The sequence below is a fragment of the Phyllostomus hastatus genome, unplaced genomic scaffold (assembly GCF_019186645.2).
Source record: "Phyllostomus hastatus isolate PE091 unplaced genomic scaffold, TTU_PhHast_1.1 phas_contig_86, whole genome shotgun sequence".
NCBI lineage: Eukaryota > Metazoa > Chordata > Mammalia > Chiroptera > Phyllostomidae > Phyllostomus > Phyllostomus hastatus.
Window position 1 is genome coordinate 80,222,296 of NW_025333977.1, and position 20,728 is coordinate 80,243,023.

The 20,728-nt window shown below is 41.1% G+C and overlaps 1 protein-coding gene across 1 annotated transcript; it reads right to left on the bottom strand.

Annotated features, from left to right (window-relative positions):
* Window positions 1-7,949: 7,949 nt before the first annotated feature.
* Window positions 7,950-15,977, bottom strand: GCSAM (germinal center associated signaling and motility). The gene is made up of 5 exons (XM_045851773.1): window positions 15,844-15,977; window positions 11,952-12,005; window positions 10,887-10,933; window positions 9,208-9,236; window positions 7,950-8,318 (listed from the first exon to the last, which is right to left on the bottom strand). The coding sequence occupies exons 1-5, from the start codon at window positions 15,870-15,872 to the stop codon at window positions 8,052-8,054; spliced, it is 426 nt and encodes a 141-aa protein (XP_045707729.1). The 5' UTR covers window positions 15,873-15,977; the 3' UTR covers window positions 7,950-8,051.
* Window positions 15,978-20,728: the final 4,751 nt, after the last annotated feature.

Below are 20,728 nucleotides of genomic sequence, written 5' to 3' on the forward strand. Positions count from 1 at the left end.
ATGGTGTTGGAAGCGATCTTTTCATTTCCCTGAGGGCAGCTTCCCCTTGGGAGAGAATGAGATTGAACTGGGGTGGGCGGAGCTCTCCTCTCTGTTTCAGTAAGTGTGGGGTGGGTACTTTGATTCCCCTCCATATCTTTCCAGGCAGGGCCAGGTGTCTGAAGGGCCTGGGGCTGGAAGGAAGAGTTGGTTCATTTCGGGTCAGGACAGGGTTGGTTTTGATCTTTCTTCTCCTTTGGAAAGCACCAAGATGCAAGTATCTTGTCTTGAGATTTGACAAGTTGCAAGTCATAGGGTTTTCCATAGGGTGGACTTTTTCAGTTCTTTTTGGAAAGAACTGAACTTTGTGACTAAAGCATTTTGAGGGCTTGGGAAAAAAAGGCACTTACTATATTTTGCTGTGTATTATATGCACCCAAACTTTTGTGTGCATTATACATGGGATTTTTACACCCATTATTATACCCATGATATGTAATCATTATACCCATGTATAATGCACATCCTTATTTCTCCCTCAAAAATTTGGGCAAAAGTGCACATTATACATGGCAAAATATGGTATTTATACACTCTTCTATCAGAGGTGAATTTGTTGGTCATCACACATTCTAATTATGAGCATAATGTCTGGTACATAATAAGGTTTTAACACATATCTGTAAAATAATTGAAAGATCTAAGAAGTAAAACTGGTCTTTTTTGGAAGTCCTTTAGATATGGATAGAAAGAATACAGCCAGGTCAGACAAACCTGCCCTCCAACCCCAACAAAAATTCTATCTACACGCACAATTCTTTTTTGCCTTGCAATTTAAATGAGTTCTGTAGACTTTTTAATGATGAGTTTGCAAAAAGTTGTAGGAGACACCAGTGAAGAAGACAGTAAGTAAAGAAATTCTGGTCTTACAGGGACACAGACTCTGCACATATAACAGAGGGGTCACACCACATGCTGAAGAAGGCAGGGCCTGGGAGGAAACCCCAAGGTAGAATTGGAGGTTAGGTTGCTCTCCCTGTGAAGGGAGGGGCCACCAGAGGGAGGGGCCTTGTACAGAGCAAGAGTGGTTCAGGATTTTTCCCCCTTGCTAAACCTGGTAGCTGGAGGGGACAGAGGCACACTGCCAAGCACTGGCCCTCGTTGGTTGGAACACTGGACACTCCCACTGGCTTCCAGGGCACATGGGATTCTGGGAAAGGGCTTTTAAATGGAGCCAGGGAGCACAAGGTCTGTTGCTGGCTTTTTCCTTTCCCCTGGCTAGCCTGGTCAGCTGCAGGAAGCCCAAGTTCCTGTGACTGGCAGGTTCCCTGAGGCCATGTGGCTGCACTCCAAGCCCCTGCACTCCTCCAGCACAGAAATTGGCTGCACTAGCTGAACTGCAACCAGGAAGCTGCCCAGCTGCCTGGATAATCCTGCTGCAGTTATCTGCATTTCATAAAGGATGGTACTTTTAGGAGTGCGAAAAGGGATTTGAGGTGCATTCCTGAACCAGCAGAGGGTGACAGGTCTGTTTGTCTTTGGGTGTTTTAAAGGGAGTGGGGCCCTGAGGTAGAAACTTACCACCATTCCAAAACTCTATAACCTTTAAATAAACAACCACTTTCTTTTGCACCAAACTCCTGTCTTTAGAGTTATGCCTCTAGGTGGCAAGCAATAGGACCTTACTGACAGTTCTGGAACATCTTGGGGCTCTCTGGTAAAACAAATGTGACACAGATAAAACAAATATGGACAAATGGGGCCACATACCAAAGTTGACAAGCCCAGGTGAGGCCTGTGTGATGGACTTACAAACTCAGGGACCTAAAGTAACAACATGGAAATGTTTGAAATCAAAAACTTTCAAAAAGTAGGTCACAGCAGGCAGTCATGTCCTAGGCTAGAATCTTCCCTGAAAAAAGTCAATCTTTACCTTAACTGAGCCTGTCTATTGTCTTTTTGCATCTACAATAACATACCTTGGAATGTCAAATTTTCTTTTTCCAGAGCCCTCAAAGTACTGGCAACTGTGAAAGAGGGGCACCACAGATCCTCTCATTGTTACTGTCGCTGTGTTAATTGTTGGTTGTTAACTATGCTGTACCCACTTATGTAAAAAAAGTATGAGGTCTGTCTGAAAAAAGTCCAGCCATTGTTAATATAATGAGAACAGTTTGCATGACATCGATGTAACCTGGCAGCCAAGGAAAGTGGGCTGGAATGTGCGTGTGTGAACAATGATGACTTTACTATGCTAGTCAGAGGGGGCAGTAGATGTTGTTGATTGAATGGGCATGTGTTCTGTGTGGCCATTGCATTCAAAATGACTGAGCAAGCAAGGCAATGGATCTACATCAAATTTTGCATTAAGCTTGAACATCCCTCTGTGGGAACTATTCGGATGCTTCAGAAGGCTTTTGGGGACAATGCAATGAGTGCAGTGCAAATGAAAGTGTGGCACAAAGGCCTCAAAGATGGTTGAGAATCTATTGAAAGTGATCCACATTCTGGAAGGCCTGCCACAAGCAGAACACCTGAGAATGTTGAACATGTATGCAGGGCTGTCCAACCTTGTGGCGTCTCTGGGCCACACTGGAATAAGAAAGTTGTCTTGGTCCACACATTAAACACATAAACACTAACAAAAACTGATGAGTAAAAAAAAGGTTTTAGGTAGCTTTATGATTTTGCGTTGGGCCACATTCATAGTCATCCTAGGCCACATACAGTGGGACAGGCCATGGGTTGGACACCATTGGACCGTGCAGGCTGCAGGCAACTAAGATCCCTGACTGACAGTGCAAGAACTGGAAGCTGATTTGGGGGTTCCAAAAACTACTATGTCTGAGATTTTGACTCAGGATCTTGGCATGAAACACATGGCAAAATTTGTTCTGTGGCTTCTGCTACCAGAGCAGAAGGAACATTGTGCTCGGAGAACTGTGTGAGGATCTTGTATCTTCTTCACTAAACGTCTCTGTTTTTCATATCACATGGCTGGATACTTTCTGAACAGACCTCATTTGTGTCTTATCATTTTACTTTTTATCCAATCCTAGAGGTTCTCCCCTACTTTTCTTTCTCCTGCCTACTTAACCTATTACCAGTGGATTTCACATAAGGCACTAACATCTTCTCTTTTGGTTGTAATGTATAAGATAAAGGAGCAAAACTGCCATTTTCCAGAGCATTTGCTAATTTGTTGAGGTTTTGCTTCCCAGCAAGTTATCAGTTTGGCTCAAATAAACTCATTAAAATTCCTACAGGTTTGGACATTTCTTATGTTGACACAAGAAACGAGGAAAAAAAAAGACAGATGTTAAAATTAAATAAAGACAGAAAAAAGAGTAGCCAGTGTAGTTTAAATGGAGAAATATTTGCCTGGGATGTAGAACATTAACTGATCCTGAAGTAGTGGTGGGATTTGAATAAATAGGATTGCCTTTTTTCACATGTGTTTGCGTCTTATCAGGATCTGATGAATGTTCTCTCCTTTCCCACTTAGGTGTGGACTCCAGACATAAACTTCTGCTCTTCTCTACTCAGAGACTGATCAGTGTTGAGAAAAATGGGAGACATTTCTTCTCTGCTCTGATTTCTTTTCCATGGCTTTAGAATAAGTTAATTCACACTATTCATTAGTGCATTTCTGGCAGCTGCATTCAGGCCCATCTTTTTAATATTTTTTCTTTATGATTAGCATTAGAGAGCAGCCCCCTTCTTTCATAGTTAAGAAACCAAGGCCTGGAAAAGTAGGAGGATAAGCCCAGAGCTCCCCAGCTTTGGGAAGCAAAGCTCAGCCTCTTGGGCCACCACACAGCATCAATGGCCTCCCACCTGGCTGGGAACCCCGAAGTCATGTTCAGTTCGGGTTTGGCTGACAGCTGGGAATCCACAAGTAGCATGAATGGAGAGGGGGAAGGGTGAGTTGAGAAGTGTGATTGTCGGATGGTAGAAGACTCTCTGGGATTATGATGACACTTAATCTTTCCCCAAGTGCCTTGCAAAAGAACCGTCTGTAGGAAAGGGGGAGGGACTTATACTGACCCATTTAACAATTGGCAGACCTGATGTATACTCAGATCCAGTGGCTTTCAAGTTGCTTTCTGAAGACAAGAAGCTGGCTGGGAAGAGAACAGAGTCAGGAAATATAAATAGAATATCCTGTTCTCTGAAGTCTTCTGTGGAGTCCTGGGGCTCACCTTCCAACTTCTGCCTATGCCCTTCCATCCCTGAGAACACTTGTAGAACCCGAGATTGTCCTTATAATGTCAACATTTGAATTTATTTATTGTTAACGGTAGATTTTCCTCACCTATCTTTGCCCTTTTCTTGTGCCTCTTTTCTGTTCTAAACAAAAATCTATTCACAGACTTAGGGATTATTTATAGATGCTAGTTAAATGCAAAAAGGAAACCACAGAGCCCTCAGTAGCTGCATAAACGTGCCTCTGTGAGCTTTGGCCGTGTATGGTTCTGAGACCGGCATGGGGGAGGGGGGTTTTCTGATTTTTTTGTGACTTGAGGGAACGATTTAATTTTCAGCCTCATTTTTAAAAAAACCAAGAACAAGAATTTTTTAACTAAGTAGTTGCATTCCCAATTTTTTGAAATTGTATACAAATATTGTGTGTGTGTGTTAAAGATACTGGACCTGACCTTGAGCAGGTCTGCCTAGGGCTGGCCAGTGGTGTGTAAGTTCTTGATTTCTAGCAGGAAAGATTTCAAATTACAAGTCCAGGTAATTTTGAGAGCATGTTTATTAAAGCTGGGGATAGTGAAACAAAGAAGGACCTAGGATAGAGGAAGCAACAGGAGAGGGACTAGGTGGAGAAATGAGTCTAGGCTGGGCTTTTCTGGCTCACTAAGAGTCAGGGAAAAGGGGGTCTTGGGGACAGGGTCAGGGGGAAAACTGGGAGCCTCAGCCCATAGTTTCCTGGTTGCAAGCATCATGGGGTTCTTTAGGGTTGGAGATGCTTGCCTGTTGGGGAAGAAGAGGAGAAGGGAGAGTCACAGGCATGTTCCTGGGAGGAAGAGTGTATGTTGGGACCTGTCTTTTGAGGTTTTTAAAGGCTGGGAGTTTAGGAGTGGTCTTGAGGACTATCTCAACAGAATATTCATCAAATTTAGGCTGCTGTGCTAAAATAAGATGAATTCCATTAACTTCATCTGTCCTTGGGTGTGGCTGGTAAATGACACTAATTAGGTTTCTGTTATTTAGCTCCCTGATTTACCCTCTGGTTGGGGAGGAGAAGGGCATACCATTTACTCTTAACAGTACTTGGATCAGGGAAGATAAAATTTACTAAATGGCTACAAATTGCCTGTTTAACTATCTGTCTCAGTTTCACTATTCTACTTATCCTGGCTTACTGGCTTGTCTTGTGTGCTTTTTCTGTGAAGATGGTGCACAATTTTCATCAGAAATCCTGATATCTATAAAAAAGGATTAGTATTATATACAGGCATTGTAGATATTTGAAAGCACTCCCAAAAGACTTTTCTGCTCAAATGTAATTCTTTTCATAATCTCTCAAATTTCATTTTAAGAACAACTATTTTTGGCTAAGCATTTATACTTAATATGTTCCCAATAAAAGGCAAATACTATCTCAGACAGGTAAGGTTTTCACAGGATAAGGCTCAATCAAATATAACATATTGTACTAAGAATATTGGAGCTCATCAGCTCCACAATAGTTCAATATCCAAGTGAAAAATTGCAGCACAACCCCCAGAATTTTGTGTTTCTGCCTTGCTGGAAGACTGCTGGGTGACCTGGATCACCAGGCACAAAAACACATGGTGTTTTATATACATCATAAAGTTTTTTGTTTCATTTTGCTCTTTGATGTCATTTATTCAGGGTCTGTGATGAATGATTTACATACATTAGATGGAATTCTCCTGTTCGTGGGTGAAAAAGCCGAGCCTCCAAATTACATGCTCAAGGCTCATGGAGGGAGGAAAAGAGAGAACCAGGATTCGAATAACTGATTGTCTCACCCCAGAGTTCACACTCTGTCCCCTAAGTCATACTGACATTTCATACAGTATTCTCTACCTCCACCCCTGCCTCATTTTGAAGTTGAGTGAATCTTGGCCAAAGGTCAAAGTTAGAGTTCAGTGTAAAAGAATTGTGCTGAAAAGAGAAAGTTAGTAGAGGATAAGACACTAAGATTTGTTTGGCTTTTTGGCTGAAGACCATCAACTGGCTGAAGTCTCAGAAAACCTGTGTTGAAACATCCAACCTCAAGCCACTGGATTTATGCCCAATGGGCACTTAGAACTTTTATTTTATTTCTTTTGAGGGGCATTTTTATTTATTTATTTATTTTAACTTTTTATTGTTGTTCAATGACAGTTGTTTCCATTTTCCCCGCATCACTCTCCCCCACCTTGGACACTCCCCACCCCCATTCAATCCTCTCCCCTATTGTCCCTGTAGAACATTTTAAATAACAAGATTATTTAACTTTGGTTAAACAGACCAAAGTAGTTTGGGGAACAAAACAGTAATTAAACATACATCTATTGTTTGTCTTAACAAATCTCTTACTATTTTAAAATCCTTAAAATTAAGACAGCAGCCAGGGGTTGAAACAGGAAGTTGAAAAAACAGGTGTGAATATAGAAATAGTCTAGTTTGTTAATTGTTATTGACTTATTCATCTAATTTGTGGTTTAATATTTCCATAGCATTTTATTGGTACCAGCTCTTAGAAGTCAAATTAATACCCCAACACATTTCTGTTTAGTTTATCTTAATTCTGATTATTTAGGACAAGGGTCTCCAAAATGTTTTTTGAAAAGGGCCCAAAATAAATATTTTTGGGTTTTTCTCGTAGAACCTACAGTGTGCATCACAACTACTTAAATCTGTACTATCCCCAGACATTACATAAGCATATGACTATGGCTATATTATTCCAATGACATTTTATTTACAAAACAAGCAGTTGGCCACATTTCTCCCAGGGGCCACAGTTTGATGACCACTATTTTAGGGGATAGATGTAATTGTAGGAACATTGCAGGACAGATGAGGGAAAATAATCAGAGCATGTGAAGAAGTGCCCATTAGAGAAGGATTGTGTGTATGTGTTATTTTCTTTGTGTGGATATTTTATTCCTATTTTGTATATGATGTATTATTTACCATGTACATATTCTGTGGAGTAGAGGCTGTTTTATGTAGTACATTGAAAGAGTGCTAAATTGGAAACCAGGAACTCAGGCTCCATATAAAGTTCTGCCACTAACTTACAATGTTACACTGGACCAATGAGCCAAAAAAAAAAAAATACTGGGATTAGAGGATCTCCAAACATCTTTCTACACTATCATTCTTTAATGCTATGATTTTCTTATTAAGATTTAAATACAAAGTTAAAAAATATATATGGACTACAATTACATAAAAATTATATAAAATTTTGGCCTGGGACTTACCGATTCAACCCATGTAACCAACCAAGCCACCAGGGCCAGAAAGTCAAAGGACACCATGCAAAGGACATCACTTAGAGGCATGGTATAAGAGGAACATGCAGGTGCCCACCTAGAAAGCTGTGAGTGAGCAGTTGGGCCTATAAACACATGTAGAATGAGTAGACTTCTCCTTGGGTACAGATTCCTTGTGACTTCAGGGGACAAGCCTGGGGACATTTTATGTGAAGAACCTGGACAGAAGAGCTGGACCCTTTGTGATACGAGTAGCTGTAGGAGACCAGGGACCACTCCCTCTGCCTCTGAGTACAGCAGCCCATTTCCAAAGCCACTTAGAACCAAATATGCTCAGTCCCTTCTCAAAGACTGTTCAGGGTAGTTGATTGATTTTTGGATGTTGAATACTGAGTAGGATCTAAGAGGCCCTGTGGTTTATAAACCATGTTCTACAGAGACACCTATAGAAGGGGCTGTTCTGTATATGCAGGGGTGGGGGTGGGGTGGGAGAGAGAAGCAGAGCCCTACTATCCCCAGGTTTATTTGCTGGGCTGAAACAAATTTTGGTCCAACTGCTTCATTATAAATGGGAAAACTGAGCTTCAGAAGTGGTGTAAGTGGGTGTGGCTATTCCAGGCTGTGAGAGGAGGTTCTAGTGGGTAGAAATTCATATTCATTTTCTGGGGCAGGAGGATGCCTAGGGGTGGAAGGCACATGGAGAAGTGAGTAGTCAGTCTCGGTTCCTCTCCACAACTCTCTGGGCCTCTCAGCCTGGGGAAAGACGTTTTCATAGTACCCCTCAGCAGAGTTCCCCGACGGCCTTCTCCTGAGGACTCTGTGATTGATGAGGGCATAGCACAGCTCCTCTGCAGAGCTCTGGTCAGCATTGTCCTGCTGGTCAAAAGAGAGCCATCATCAAGACGTGGCCTCTTGTTACTCTCTTTATACTTCAGTCTCAACATAGGCTCGAGCCTGGGCAAAGTCTGTCTTCCACGAAGCACGTCCCCTCCATCTCTTGGATTTTTTCTCCCAAATGGCTGTCCCTACCCCAGTACCTACCCCAGGCAGCCAGAGTGCTCATGCTGCCTAGAGTATTCAGCCTACCCAGGATTCTCTCTACCCCATGCTCCAGAGCAACCCCTGACCACTCCGTGTAATGCCCAGTCTCAGGGCCCTGAGAGCAGCCCATTCTTATAAAAAAGAATGCTCTGATGACACCTAAATATAATTGATTGGCTTGTGATATTTAACCACCCATTCTAGAGATGTTTGCATTAATATAAACGGAAATAATGCAAGAGGAGGTCTCATTCAATGAAACTTTCAGAAGATTAAAAGCAAAGCAGCAAAGTACACAGGAAAAAGCATATTTGGGAGGGAGGCTTGGCTCTGAATCAGGCCCCTGCTATCTCGAAAGCTATTTAGCTTTGGGGAATTTCACTTAATCTCTTGTTTTCTCACCTGTAAAATGGCATAAATAATAGTACCAGTCCTGAAGGGCTGTGTTGACAGTTCTGTGAGATGATGCACGTGAAGTGCAGCACACTGCCTGGCACAAACTAAGTGCTCAATAAATATTTGTTTCATTCAATGAACAGGGTAACAGAGGTGGCTGCTGTGCCTGCCACCGGGCCTGCATCCACCTCTGGGCTTACAAACATGAGCATCTAAAGTCTTTCTGTTTTGTTAAGGTCAAAGGGGTCTTGCAGGCCAACTTCTACCATCTGGAGTGTCTACATTTTTACTGTCAACTTAGGAAAAGGCTTAGAGTTGTTCATAATACCTGGTTGGTGGCAGATGATGTTCCTTCACCTGGAGAAAGAAAACATGAAATGAATTTCAGGTCATGAAGAGACTTCAGGAGGGGCATGGATATGAGAAAGCAGAGAGCCACAAAACAGCTCGGATAGCCCTTACCAGACCGTCCGACCTAAGACACATCCTCGGGGAATGACAGGGCCATCTAAACAGGACACAGCCAGAGCTCTGCGCAGGCTGAGAGACAGAGTGGAGGGAGACCCATTCAGTGGGTGTTTGGTTAAGAAACAACACTTCCCTTTCACTCCCTCCCTTCTCTCCTTCCTTACACAAAATTCATTGCATGGGCCAGGCACTGAGGAGACAAAGACAGAAACACCCTGCATTTAAGGGGCTTACAGGCTACCATAGGAGGCAGACAAGAGCCTAAGAGAGACCCATGATGTAGGGGAGGGTTATAGTTTTTACTGTAGGTATCAGAGGAGGGTGAGATTGTGGGGGCAGGAGCTCCAGGAAAGCACTACAGAGAAGGACACTCTGAGCATTCCGACTCTTGAACCTGCTGGCAGCCCAAGTTTTCAAAAGCTGGTTTACTTAAAGGCAACTGGCTCTGGTCATTCAACAAAGAGGCAAACAGACACACTTGATAGCTCCTTGCAAACACACCAGTTCGATAAGCATGTGAAATCCACACTTTCAAATGAAAGCCACCCTACACAGGAGGTGGGTGTGCCGTGATCATCTGCATTTGGATTTATACTCCCTCAGCACTGACATCCAGATGCTCGTATCTCCACGGAGTCCCACAGCCATCTAGGACTGCCCTGACCGTTGCTACAGGGCAAGGGCCTGTGAGTTTCCGCAGAAGAGGTCTTATTTTTACCATGTTTTGCTCTGATGCAGATTGGGGTTTCCTAGGAACCACAGTTCCCCTGTGAACCAGCCAGGGGTGGCAGTCCTCTGTTATTCATTCACACACCTGACAGGATTAGTTTCTGAGACTCACAGTAAATTAACTAGGCTCTCCTCTTTAAATCCAGGAAGGAAAAGGCAAACTTTGTTTTTCTTCTTTAGAAATGTAGTGACCTCTCCTCAGGCCTAAACTTTTTTAGTCTCTTCCTTACATGTGATTTCATTCACTACCCTCTCCTTCTCAAATTCTTCTTTCTCCTTAACTTCAGCCCTGTTGTGTCTCCAGACACGGTTGCATCAGTTCCTCTGTGATCTTCCAGCATCTGCTTTGGCCAGTCCCTATCGCAATATGTTCTCTGCAGAGCAACCTGGGTGATGTCTTTAATGCAAAGTCTTCCAGTACTTTCTGCAATTCTCAAGACAAAAGCCCCATTCTGAAACTTGACGACCAGGCCCTGCCCTTCCTTTGTGTTCTCTGTCTAAGCTAGCCTCCATGCAGCTCCTTCTGAGGGCCCCCGGCCTCCACCTTTTGCAGCATTTACTGTTGCTAGTTCACTCCTTCAGTCCCCAAACCTCAGGGACTAACTGAAGAATATGGACAGCAATAAGCCAATCCCCCCTTCAATGAGCTCACAGTCTAGTGGAGAAACAAAGACATGCAATTGGACAAATTGCAGCAAAATGTGTAAGTTTCATAGAAATATGCCCAAGGGACTTTGGAAACATAGAGAAGGGGTGGTTTGGAAATGTAAGTCTATGAAAAGTGAAAGTGATGTGAAAGCAATAACTTACTTTCCTTTGGGAAATCTTGTCTGGCTTTAAAAATATGTAATTTTTTCCTGTAAAAGAAAAGAGGATTGGTTATTTCATTATTCAGAAACTCTCAACAGAAATTATACTCCTTGTAAAACTTATTTTTAACTTTTTTATTTGTTAAAGTTATAGGCCTTTATAATGTCTTCTTCAGCATAGGTAAATAAGAGGGTAGAAAAGAGGAAGAATGAAGGAGACCAAGTAGAATTACTTTTTTGTGTTTCTCTTTCTCTTCTCCCTTTTCTAAGGCTGATATGGAATTGCTTTACAGATGGGGAATTATGGTGATGTTATAGGTAACATTTTTTGGAGATATTTTATGACAAAATATTGATTTCTTTCATATCATGTGAGTTAAGAAGCCATGGTTATTTCCAATGCCAGCCCTAACCCCAGTGTATGATCTCCAAACAAACAAGCAAACACACAAACAGATATGTCCAATATGAGCACAGAGATAACCACACTGTATAGATGACTCCCTGAAAAAAAAACACTATATAAGTGTAATAGAAGCCCGTTGTCATCTCAGTAGCCAAAGACGACATCTGCTCTCAGGAGAATGACCATATGTCCTTGTTTGCTAGGATAGTCTAGTTAATGTTGATACCAATCACTTAGTGATCCTTAACTATTTTACCACCCCTTTCACTCTCAAAGGTTTCCCAGGATGGATAATTACCCTGGTTATAAACTCTCTGTGCAAGGGACAGAAATGTGTACTTCTGTACATGGAGACTCTGGGATTTGCAGTGTGACTAAGGGGTCTTTCTCTGCATTGGTAGCCAGTGTCATCCTTGCTGCTGTGGCTTTCCCATTTGAGGAGCACGTACCACCCATGAGACTATTGTTCCTGTTTCTTAGCAAGCTTAAAGCATCGCTTCCCTGACTGACTCTCAGATGATTATTAGGCCTAGTGACAGGCTTCCGCTGCGGCCACAGACAGCGGGTAGTTAACAGGTAACTTTCAGCAAATGACACACTGAAACCACACTAAAGGAAATAACTCCAGAAAACATTGCTCATGTTTCATTCTTGACTCACCATGGAAGGCAGAAACACCCTTCTGTGATGTGGTGGTCCCAGCACCTAAAATACCTGAGAGGTGATAAATCACATGGTTAACTTCTGCAGCTTTGTTGAGGTGACTCTCTTCCCTTTGCCATTTCTGTGAAAAATCTTTCCTTTTTCTTTTTCTCCAAGAGAGTATTCATTCTAGGTCACATGTATCTTGGACACATCTATCTTGCTAGAATGCCTTTGTCTTTCCTGGACATTAACTGGCCCTTTGGGAATATGAAGATGACACTGTCAGGGAAGAAACTGTCTGCTATATTCTCTGAAAAGGAAAAGGGTCTCTCATGTTCACTTCCAGTGATTTCCTTGGCTCCTTGTGTTGAAGGATGCACGAGTGACCTCTAGGAAAACAAGGTACAGTGTGTGGACATTGCAGAAATTTCTTTCAGGTCTGGGTTAGGCAATATTTACACAGGATTCCACTGCACTCGGAATTTCTCCTATACACACCATATCATGATTGCCTGCTCACTTCTGTATATCCCACACCGGATTGTGAGCTTCACAAGGTTGGGGACCATATTTACCTGTTCATCATGGTGTATGTCACCAACATATGGCACAGTGTCTGGCAGGTAGCAAATATACTTTTAGTAAATATTTGATAAATGAATAAGTAGCTTAGAAAAGAGCAACTCTAACTGGCTCAGAAGGTGATCAAATCTGCCTCCCTGGCCCCAGGGTATGACCAAACAAACAGATGTTGTTATATTCTTTATGGCAAAAAGGCTCAGGATCTCTCTGCAGTCACATCTAGGCTGAAGTCTAAAGTATCCTCCTGGGCATCTTTCTGAATATGAGGCATAGTCAAATCCTACATGTTTGAATGTGAAATCCTTTTAAAAAGCACTATATGTTCCAGTAACTCCATATAAAAGTGTTTGGAAAACACCACCCCTGAATAACATCCCCTGTGACCTTTCCCAGAAACTTCCTCCTCTTCAGTCTATACTCAGGATTCTTTAAGCCACTTAAGGCATGGAGGTGAGGCTGCTACACATGACCTTGGCTGTGGGCACCAGGGTGCTCTGACAGTCTCTAGGGTCAATGTACCATCAGAGCCTTTGGGGCTGAGAAGCATGGCTATAGTTCTTCCTCCTCTTCAGTCTATATTCAGGATTCTTTAAGCCACTTGTTTATATCTCCTGTTTCTGTGGCTAAAGGGACATCAGAAGAAAACCATCCACTCACACCAATGCTAAGAAAGAAGGTTCACTGAAGAGAGATAGGGGTAAGATGAAAGGAGACAGTTGATTTTGAGTTACTGGATCATTATCTCTGGACTCCTTGAGCCACCGTTTCTTAGTCTATAAAATGAAGTTACTTATACTGCTTACTTCAGGGAGGTCAAATAAACTTAAATATGAGCTAAAACTATTTTTAAATTGGTTATTTCCCCACTCAACTTTTCTGCATAATATATATATTCTTGCATTTCAATTAGGATGTTTTGGTTTAGAGTGTGTTCAGATAACCTCTGTGAAGGAGGCCACATGAATCTATGACACATCAGGCTATGGGCTAGCAATTCCAGGGTCCTGTCTCTTGCACTGCTTGCTATACTCTTTATTCATACATATACATACACACACACACTACATATACACTCCTTATACTACAGATACTTATTATGTATAATGAAATATATATATATAATGTATATAACATTTACATTTTGTTATATTACATTTAATCCTAGAATAAATCCATGATGTAGATGCTGTTGTTATATTTTTTACCAGTGAGGCAACTGTTGAAAAATATGACCACATTTTGTCCATATTGTGGACAAAAAAATTAGACAACGTGTCTGAGGACCTCCAACCAGTAAGTGGAAAGAGTGGGTTTGCTTCTGACGGATGTTTTTCTCTAAGGCTCTGAAATCCTCTCATGAAGGAACAGGTGCCATTCTGCCCAACTGGAGTGAGGGGGCGGGGAAATTTTCCTGGCTTTTGTAACAAATTTGATCTGGAGAGACATGGTGCGGGTGTGCTGATTGCATGATAATTGGGTAGTAGGAGTGAAGTTGAAAATCAGATCCAAGTAAATATAAGACTTTTGACTATATTAAAGGAGACATTTTGAATCAACATGGAAATGAAGATGCTGGGTCAACTAATTAACTAATATTTTGGGAAAAAATATTTACGAGGTATATTGGATACCATATATTGAATGTATGAGGTTAAATGTAAAACAATACGGCCACAAAAATCATAGTGTGGATTTGCCTTATATTGGGATGGGGAAAGAATTTTAAGCATAAATTGGTAGAAACCAAAAAGCATTCTAGATTTAATTCAAATGTGTTTAAAATATAATAAAAAAAACATAAAAATGTCTGGATGGCACAAGAAACACAGACTGGAAAATATTTTTTGTAATATTTATGAGCAATGTTTAATTCCTTCAAAATACAAATAAAATTTACTCTCAGTAAAGCAAAGTTGGCCAAAATCCAAAATGAAAATGGGCTAAAGACATTATGGACTCTCAGATGAAGGAATACAAATGGCTAGAAAATATAGATATTGACAAAGATAATGCATCTAACATTATCAGCAGTTATAACTGTTATTTGCCAGTTTATTTTTTTGTTTATACTTTACATATTTTCTAATTTTTTACAACAGTATTCATGTCATAAACCTTTACCCCCACATCACAGTTCTAAAATACAAAATTACAGATGTGACATCAATCATCACTTTCTCAGTCATGTCATATCTGTATTTTGTTTTATTTTTCTTCTCAACAGTATTTCTCTACATTTCCAATCATTCATCCAAGACTCACTGGGCAACTATGATACGTCAGAAACAATGCCTGGCAACAGGGATTCAAAGATGAATAGGAAACGATCTCTATATTTGAGGCTTTCATATCTAGACACAAAAACAGGAATTTGTAATCTGATAAAAGAACGCTAGAATAGCAGATTGACCAAGGACTGTGAGGATTTGGGAGCAGAGGTCTCAGACAGCGCTTGCTGACTCTCAGGAGCAGGTCAGGAGACAAGTCACAGGTGCGCCAAGCCTCCTTTTGGCAGGTGGCATTTTGAATTTTATTGTAGCTCCCAGTAGCATGAACTGATAAACCGAGACCTGGGACACCCAACATAATTCTGTAAAGACACCCTGCCCCTGACCTTGTCAGCTCATTTTTCCTAGGTCACCTTGCTTTGTACCCTAGGGATTCCTTGTTTTGGTGATACAATGGCTGCTTTGATGATACTGAACATGATGGACCCAGAAAAAAGTATCTTCTAATTATTGAACCTGACTATGTGTCAAGCACTATGTACCAGCATCACACATACTATAACCCTCCAAAGTACGTATTATATTATTATTTCCATTTGAAATGAGGAAACTTAGGTCCAGAAAATTTAAGCCAATTTCTCTACCAATTTCAATGACCTCTGCTTACCTGTTGCAGGAACTGTGCACCAGATATGACCTCATAATGGCAGGAAGTTTGTGATTTATTTTGAATTTAAACAATGATTAAAAAGGTGGTGGTGTCTCTGAGCTCCTTGTGGGTCATTAAGAGCTCAGGAGAGCATCCCTTCTAGGCCTCAGAAAGTTGTTCCATTTCCCAGGTGGTGGTCTGTGGCCTAAACCTCCATTGACAAAGTCCTCCCCTTTTAGCTGTTCTCCACCAGCTACTCACTGTGGTCTTGGGAGAAGGCCACACTTGTAAGGAATTGAACTTGGTGTCTGGCACAGTTGAAGGCCCTTCATTCTCTTCAGTTTCTTACTCAATTCCTTTTCTTCCTAAGAGCAGACCTCTTTTTCTTTTTCTGACTATGTTGCCCTGACCCATCTCCTCTCGTTTCTCTTAGGGAGCCTGGACTCACCTGTTTTCCCTCAGCAGAGAGTTCCCCATCCTCTCGGTCCTCTAGGTGCCTTCCCCTCTGCAGGCCTTGTGCTCCGTCTGGGCAGCTCCGACTCAGAGATGGAGCTGCGCTGTTCTGGCCACCCGTGCAGAGAGAGCTAAAAGAAGAAGCATATCTCTCCGCAGAGGGGAGGAGGAGCCTGGGGAGAAGAGAGTCAGAGGTACACACATGCACAACTTCCTAAAATGTCAGAGCCTGAAAGAACCAGGCTATTGGTCTTCACCAGAGTCACTGGTCAGTGAAAGATTTGAGCCCCTGGGAAAACCCCATCTGCAATTATAGATAGACCATTAAGTTTTCCCCCTCAGACACCTACATTTATTAAACCACTTTAAAGCATTTGAAAAGTGAGAGGGGGGAATTTGGTTCTAAAACAAGAGAAGTCTTAAACAAATTAAGAGTCAAGCCACAGAACAGTAGAAAATATTAGCAAAACTTATATCTGATAACAAAATTTTTATTCAGAACATACAAAGAACTCTCAAAATTCACTAAGAAGAAAACAGACACCCAATAACAAAATAAGCAAAATATTTGACAGACACTTTACCAAAGAAAAATATACAATGGCCCCCAAATGGTGTGGCTCACTTGACTGGAGTGGCATCCTGTAAAGTGAGAAAAGTCGTGGATTCAGTTCCCAGTCAGAACCCATGCCTAGGTTGTAGGTTTGATTCCCAGTCAGGACACATATGAAAAGCAACCAATCGATGTCTCTCTCTCCTTTCCTTTACCATCTCTAAGATCAATAATCATGACCTTGGGTGAGGATAAAAAAATATCTATATACAGATGGCAAATAAACACTGGAAAAGTTGCTAGGAAATGTAAATCAAAACTTTACACATCTATCAGAATGGCTAACATTGAAAACAAAATCTGATAATACCAAGTGTTAGCAAGGGGTGCAGAACACCTAGAAGTCTCATTCACTGCTGATGGGAAAGCAGTGTGGCAGTTTGTCATAGCCTTACCATACAATTTAGCAATCCCACTCCAAGATGTTTATCCGAGTGAAATAAAAAATGAAGACCCTCAGGAAACCTGTAGGCAATCAATATATAACTGTTTTACTTATAATTGTCCCACAAAAAGTGATGAATGGCTAAGGGGTTGCATCTATACAAGTAGACTGCTGCCCAGAAGTGAAAAGGACTGGACTACTGATGTGTGCAACAACACAGTGGGATCTTGAAATACACTAAGTGATGATAAGTACAAAAAACCAGACTTCAAGTCTACTTTTTGTGATATTTGGACCAGGACAAGGCAAAACTGTAGGGACAGAAAACATATCAATACTGGCCAGGATGAAGGGTGAGAGAGGGGGTGAACTTTCAAAAGCAGGAAGGAATTTGTTTTGTTGTTCTTTGATATCTTGTGGTGATGGCTACATGACCGTATGCATTTCTCATAATTCACAGAGCTGTGTACCAAAAAAAGGTGCATTTTTACTGTATATGAATCTTATCTCAATAGAAAAATGAGGTTAAAAATAAATGAACTTATCCTGGCTGGCGTAGCTCATTGGATTGAGTGCGGGCTGCGAACCAAAGTGTCACAGGTTCGATTTCCAGTCAGGGCACATGCCTGGGTTGCAGGCCAGGTCCCCAGCAACCGCACATTGATGTTTCTCTCTCTCTCTCCCTCCCTTCCCTCTCTAAAAAATTAATAAAAATAAAATCTTTAAAATAAAAAAAATTATACTCTGAAATTTGGTTCCTAGGTGTAACTAATTTAAAAAAAAATAAATGAACTTGAAGACAAGAATCATGAATTTTTATATTATCTTTATATTTAATAGTTGGTTCCAGTTTGGTCACTCATTTGCTCTCCCATCCCTTCAACAAGTCAGTGTTGAGCACCTACTATGTTCAGGGCAATGTGGTTTCAGTGGTGAGCAAAGCAGACATAAGCTTGCCCTCATGGAGGTCCTTGAAATAAAATAAGAGATAGTGCAAAATACTTAATTGCTTGTCCTGAGGTAATACAGAGGTCATACCTGCAACAGTCAGGAGCAGCATCAGGAGGGGGCTCAGAAGAAAGAGTTCTAGAGAGACTGTGGTACCACTTGTACCATATGAGACCTATCACACACCACTCTTACCCGGGTAGCTGCTCTCTAGCCTGGAGTTGGTTGCTGTGGGGAATTTCCTCAATGGCCTCTGTACCTTTTGCACCACCTAGAGGTCAGCAGCAGGGAACCAGATCATCTCAGCATTGTAGAGGAAAGACAAAACAGACAGGTAAGCTTAGTGATTGAGAAGGGCTGTTGTTGACTCTTACATGACCTGGATGGGGTAGCTGGAGTAAACAGACCATAATCTGTCTCATGGGTGGCTTAAGTAGTTCCAATGTTGAGCAAAGGTCTTTTTGGGTCCAGCTAGTCAAGCCACACGGGTAAAGGTTGGAAATCAATCACCATTTTAATTTAAGAATAGGCTGGGGATTGCTCCCTAACTTTCAGACTTGTTATACTCAGGCCACTAGATGGAGAAGCTGAGCTATGAAAGTGTTAGCTACTAATCATGAACATTTCTTTTTTTAAAATTTTATTTCATTTTTTTATTACTTTATTGTTGTTCAATTACAGTTGTCTGCATTTTCTCCCCACCACTCCCGCCACCCCAGCCAAACCCGCCTCCCTCCCTTGCTTCCACCCTCCCCCTTGATTTTGTCCACGTGTCCTTTATAGTAGTTCTTGAAAACCCTTCTCCCCACTGTCCCCTCCCCCACCCCCTCTGGTTATTGTCAGATTGTTTTTAATTTCAATGTCTCTGGTTATATTTTGTTTGCTTTTTTCTTTTGTTGGTTATGTTCCAGTTAAAGGTAAGATCATATGGTATTTGTCCCTCACTGCCTGGCTTATTTCACTTAGCATAATGCTCTCCAGTTCCATACATGCTGTCACAAAGGGTAGGAGTTCCTTCTTTCTCTCTACTGTGTAGAATTCCATTGTGTAAATGTACCATAGTTTTTTGATCCATTCATTTACTGATGGACACAGTAAATGCTGTGCACTTGCTTCCAGCACTTGACTATTGTAAATTGTGTCGCTATGAACATTGGGGTGCATAGGTTCTTTTGGATTGGTGTTTCTGGGCTCTTAGGGTATAATCCCAGCAATGGAATTGCTGGGTCAAAAGGCAGTTCCATCTTTAGTTTTCTGAGGAAATTCCATACTGTTTTCCATAGTAGTTGCACCAGTTTGCAATCCCATCAACAGTGAACTAGGGTTCCCTTTTCTCTACAACCTCTCCAACACTTGTTTGTTGCTTTGTTTATGATGGCCATTCTGACTGGTGTGAAGTGGTATCTCACTGTGGTTTTAATTTGCATCTCTCTGATGGCTAGTGATGCTGAGCATCTTTTCATGTGTCTCTGGGCCCTCTGTATGTCCTTCTTGGAGAATTGTCTTAGAGAATTGCCAGTCCTTTGCCCATTTTTTAATTGGGTTGCTTAGCTTCTTAGAGTGGAATCATGTGAGTTCTTTATATATTTGGGAGATCAAACCATTGTCTGAGGTATCATTAGCAAATATGTTTTCCCATATAGTTGATTCTCTTTTCATTTTAATACAGTTTTCTTTAGCCATAGAGAAGCATTTTAATTTGATGAGGTCCCATTTGTTTATTATTCCCTTTATGTCCCTTGCTTTAGGGGACATATCAGTGAAGATGTTCCATGGAATGTCAGATTATTTTGCTGATGTTCTCCTCTAGGACTTTTATGGTGTCACGACTTTTATTTAAGTCCTTTATCCACCTTGCCTTTATTTTTGTATATGTTGTAAGTTGGTGATCAAGTTTTATTTTTTTGCATGTAGCTGTCCAGATCTTCCAACACCATTTATTGAAGATGCTATTTTTACTCCATTTTATGCTTCTTCCCCCTTTGTCAAATATTAATTGACCATAGAGACTTGGGTTTATTTCTGGACTCTCTGTTCTGTTCCATTGGTCTATGTGCCTATTTTTATGCCAGTACCAGGCTGTTTTGATTACAATGGCTTTGTAATACAGTTTGATGTCAGGTATTGTGATCCCTCCTGCTTGTTCTTGCTCAAAACTGCTGCAGCTATTCAGGGTCCTTTATGATTCCATATAAATTTCTGAAATATTTGTTCTATATCTGTGAAATATGTCATGGGTACTTTAATAGGGATTGAATCTATAAATCGCTTTGGGTAGTATAGCCATTTTGATGATGTTAATTCTTCCAGTCCATGAGAATAGTACATGCTTCCATTTGTTTGTGTCTTCCTTAATTTCTTTCTTCAGTGTTGTATAGTTTCCTGAGTACAGGTCTTTTACCTCCTTGATTATGTTTATTCCTAGGAACTTTATTTTTCTTGTTGCTATATCAAATGGGATTTTTTTCCTGATTTCTGTCTCTATTTCACTGTTAGTGTACAAAAATGCCTTTGATTTCTGGATATTGACTTTGTATCCCACTCTTTTGCCAAATTCATTTATTAGGTCGAGCAGTTTTTTGGTGGAGTCTATAGGATTTTCTATGTACACTATCACGTCATCTGCAATCAATGACAGTTTTGTTTCCCTTTTTCCAATTTGGATGCCTTTTATTTCTTTTTCTTGTCTGATTGCTGTGGCTAGGACTTCCAGTACTATGTTGAACAGGAGTGATGAAAGCAAGCATCTTTGTCTTGTTCCTGATCTTAGTGGGGAAGCTCTAAGTTTTTGCCCATTGAGTATGATGTTGGCTCTAGGTCTCTCATATATGACCTTTTATTATGTTGAAGAATGCTCCCTCTATTCCCACTTTACTAAGTGCTTTTTATGTAAATGGGTGCTGTACCTTATCAAATGCTTTTTCCCCATCTATT

Coding starts and splice junctions, on each gene's coding strand:
- GCSAM (XM_045851773.1), bottom strand. CDS start 15,872: ATGGGGAACTCTCTGCTGAGGGAAAACAG. Junction 10,934..11,951: donor GGGTGTTTCTGCCTTCCATG/GTGAGTCAAGAA, acceptor TTTCTTTTACAG/GAAAAAATTACATATTTTTA. Junction 8,319..9,207: donor CATCATCTGCCACCAACCAG/GTATTATGAACA, acceptor TCTTTTGACCAG/CAGGACAATGCTGACCAGAG.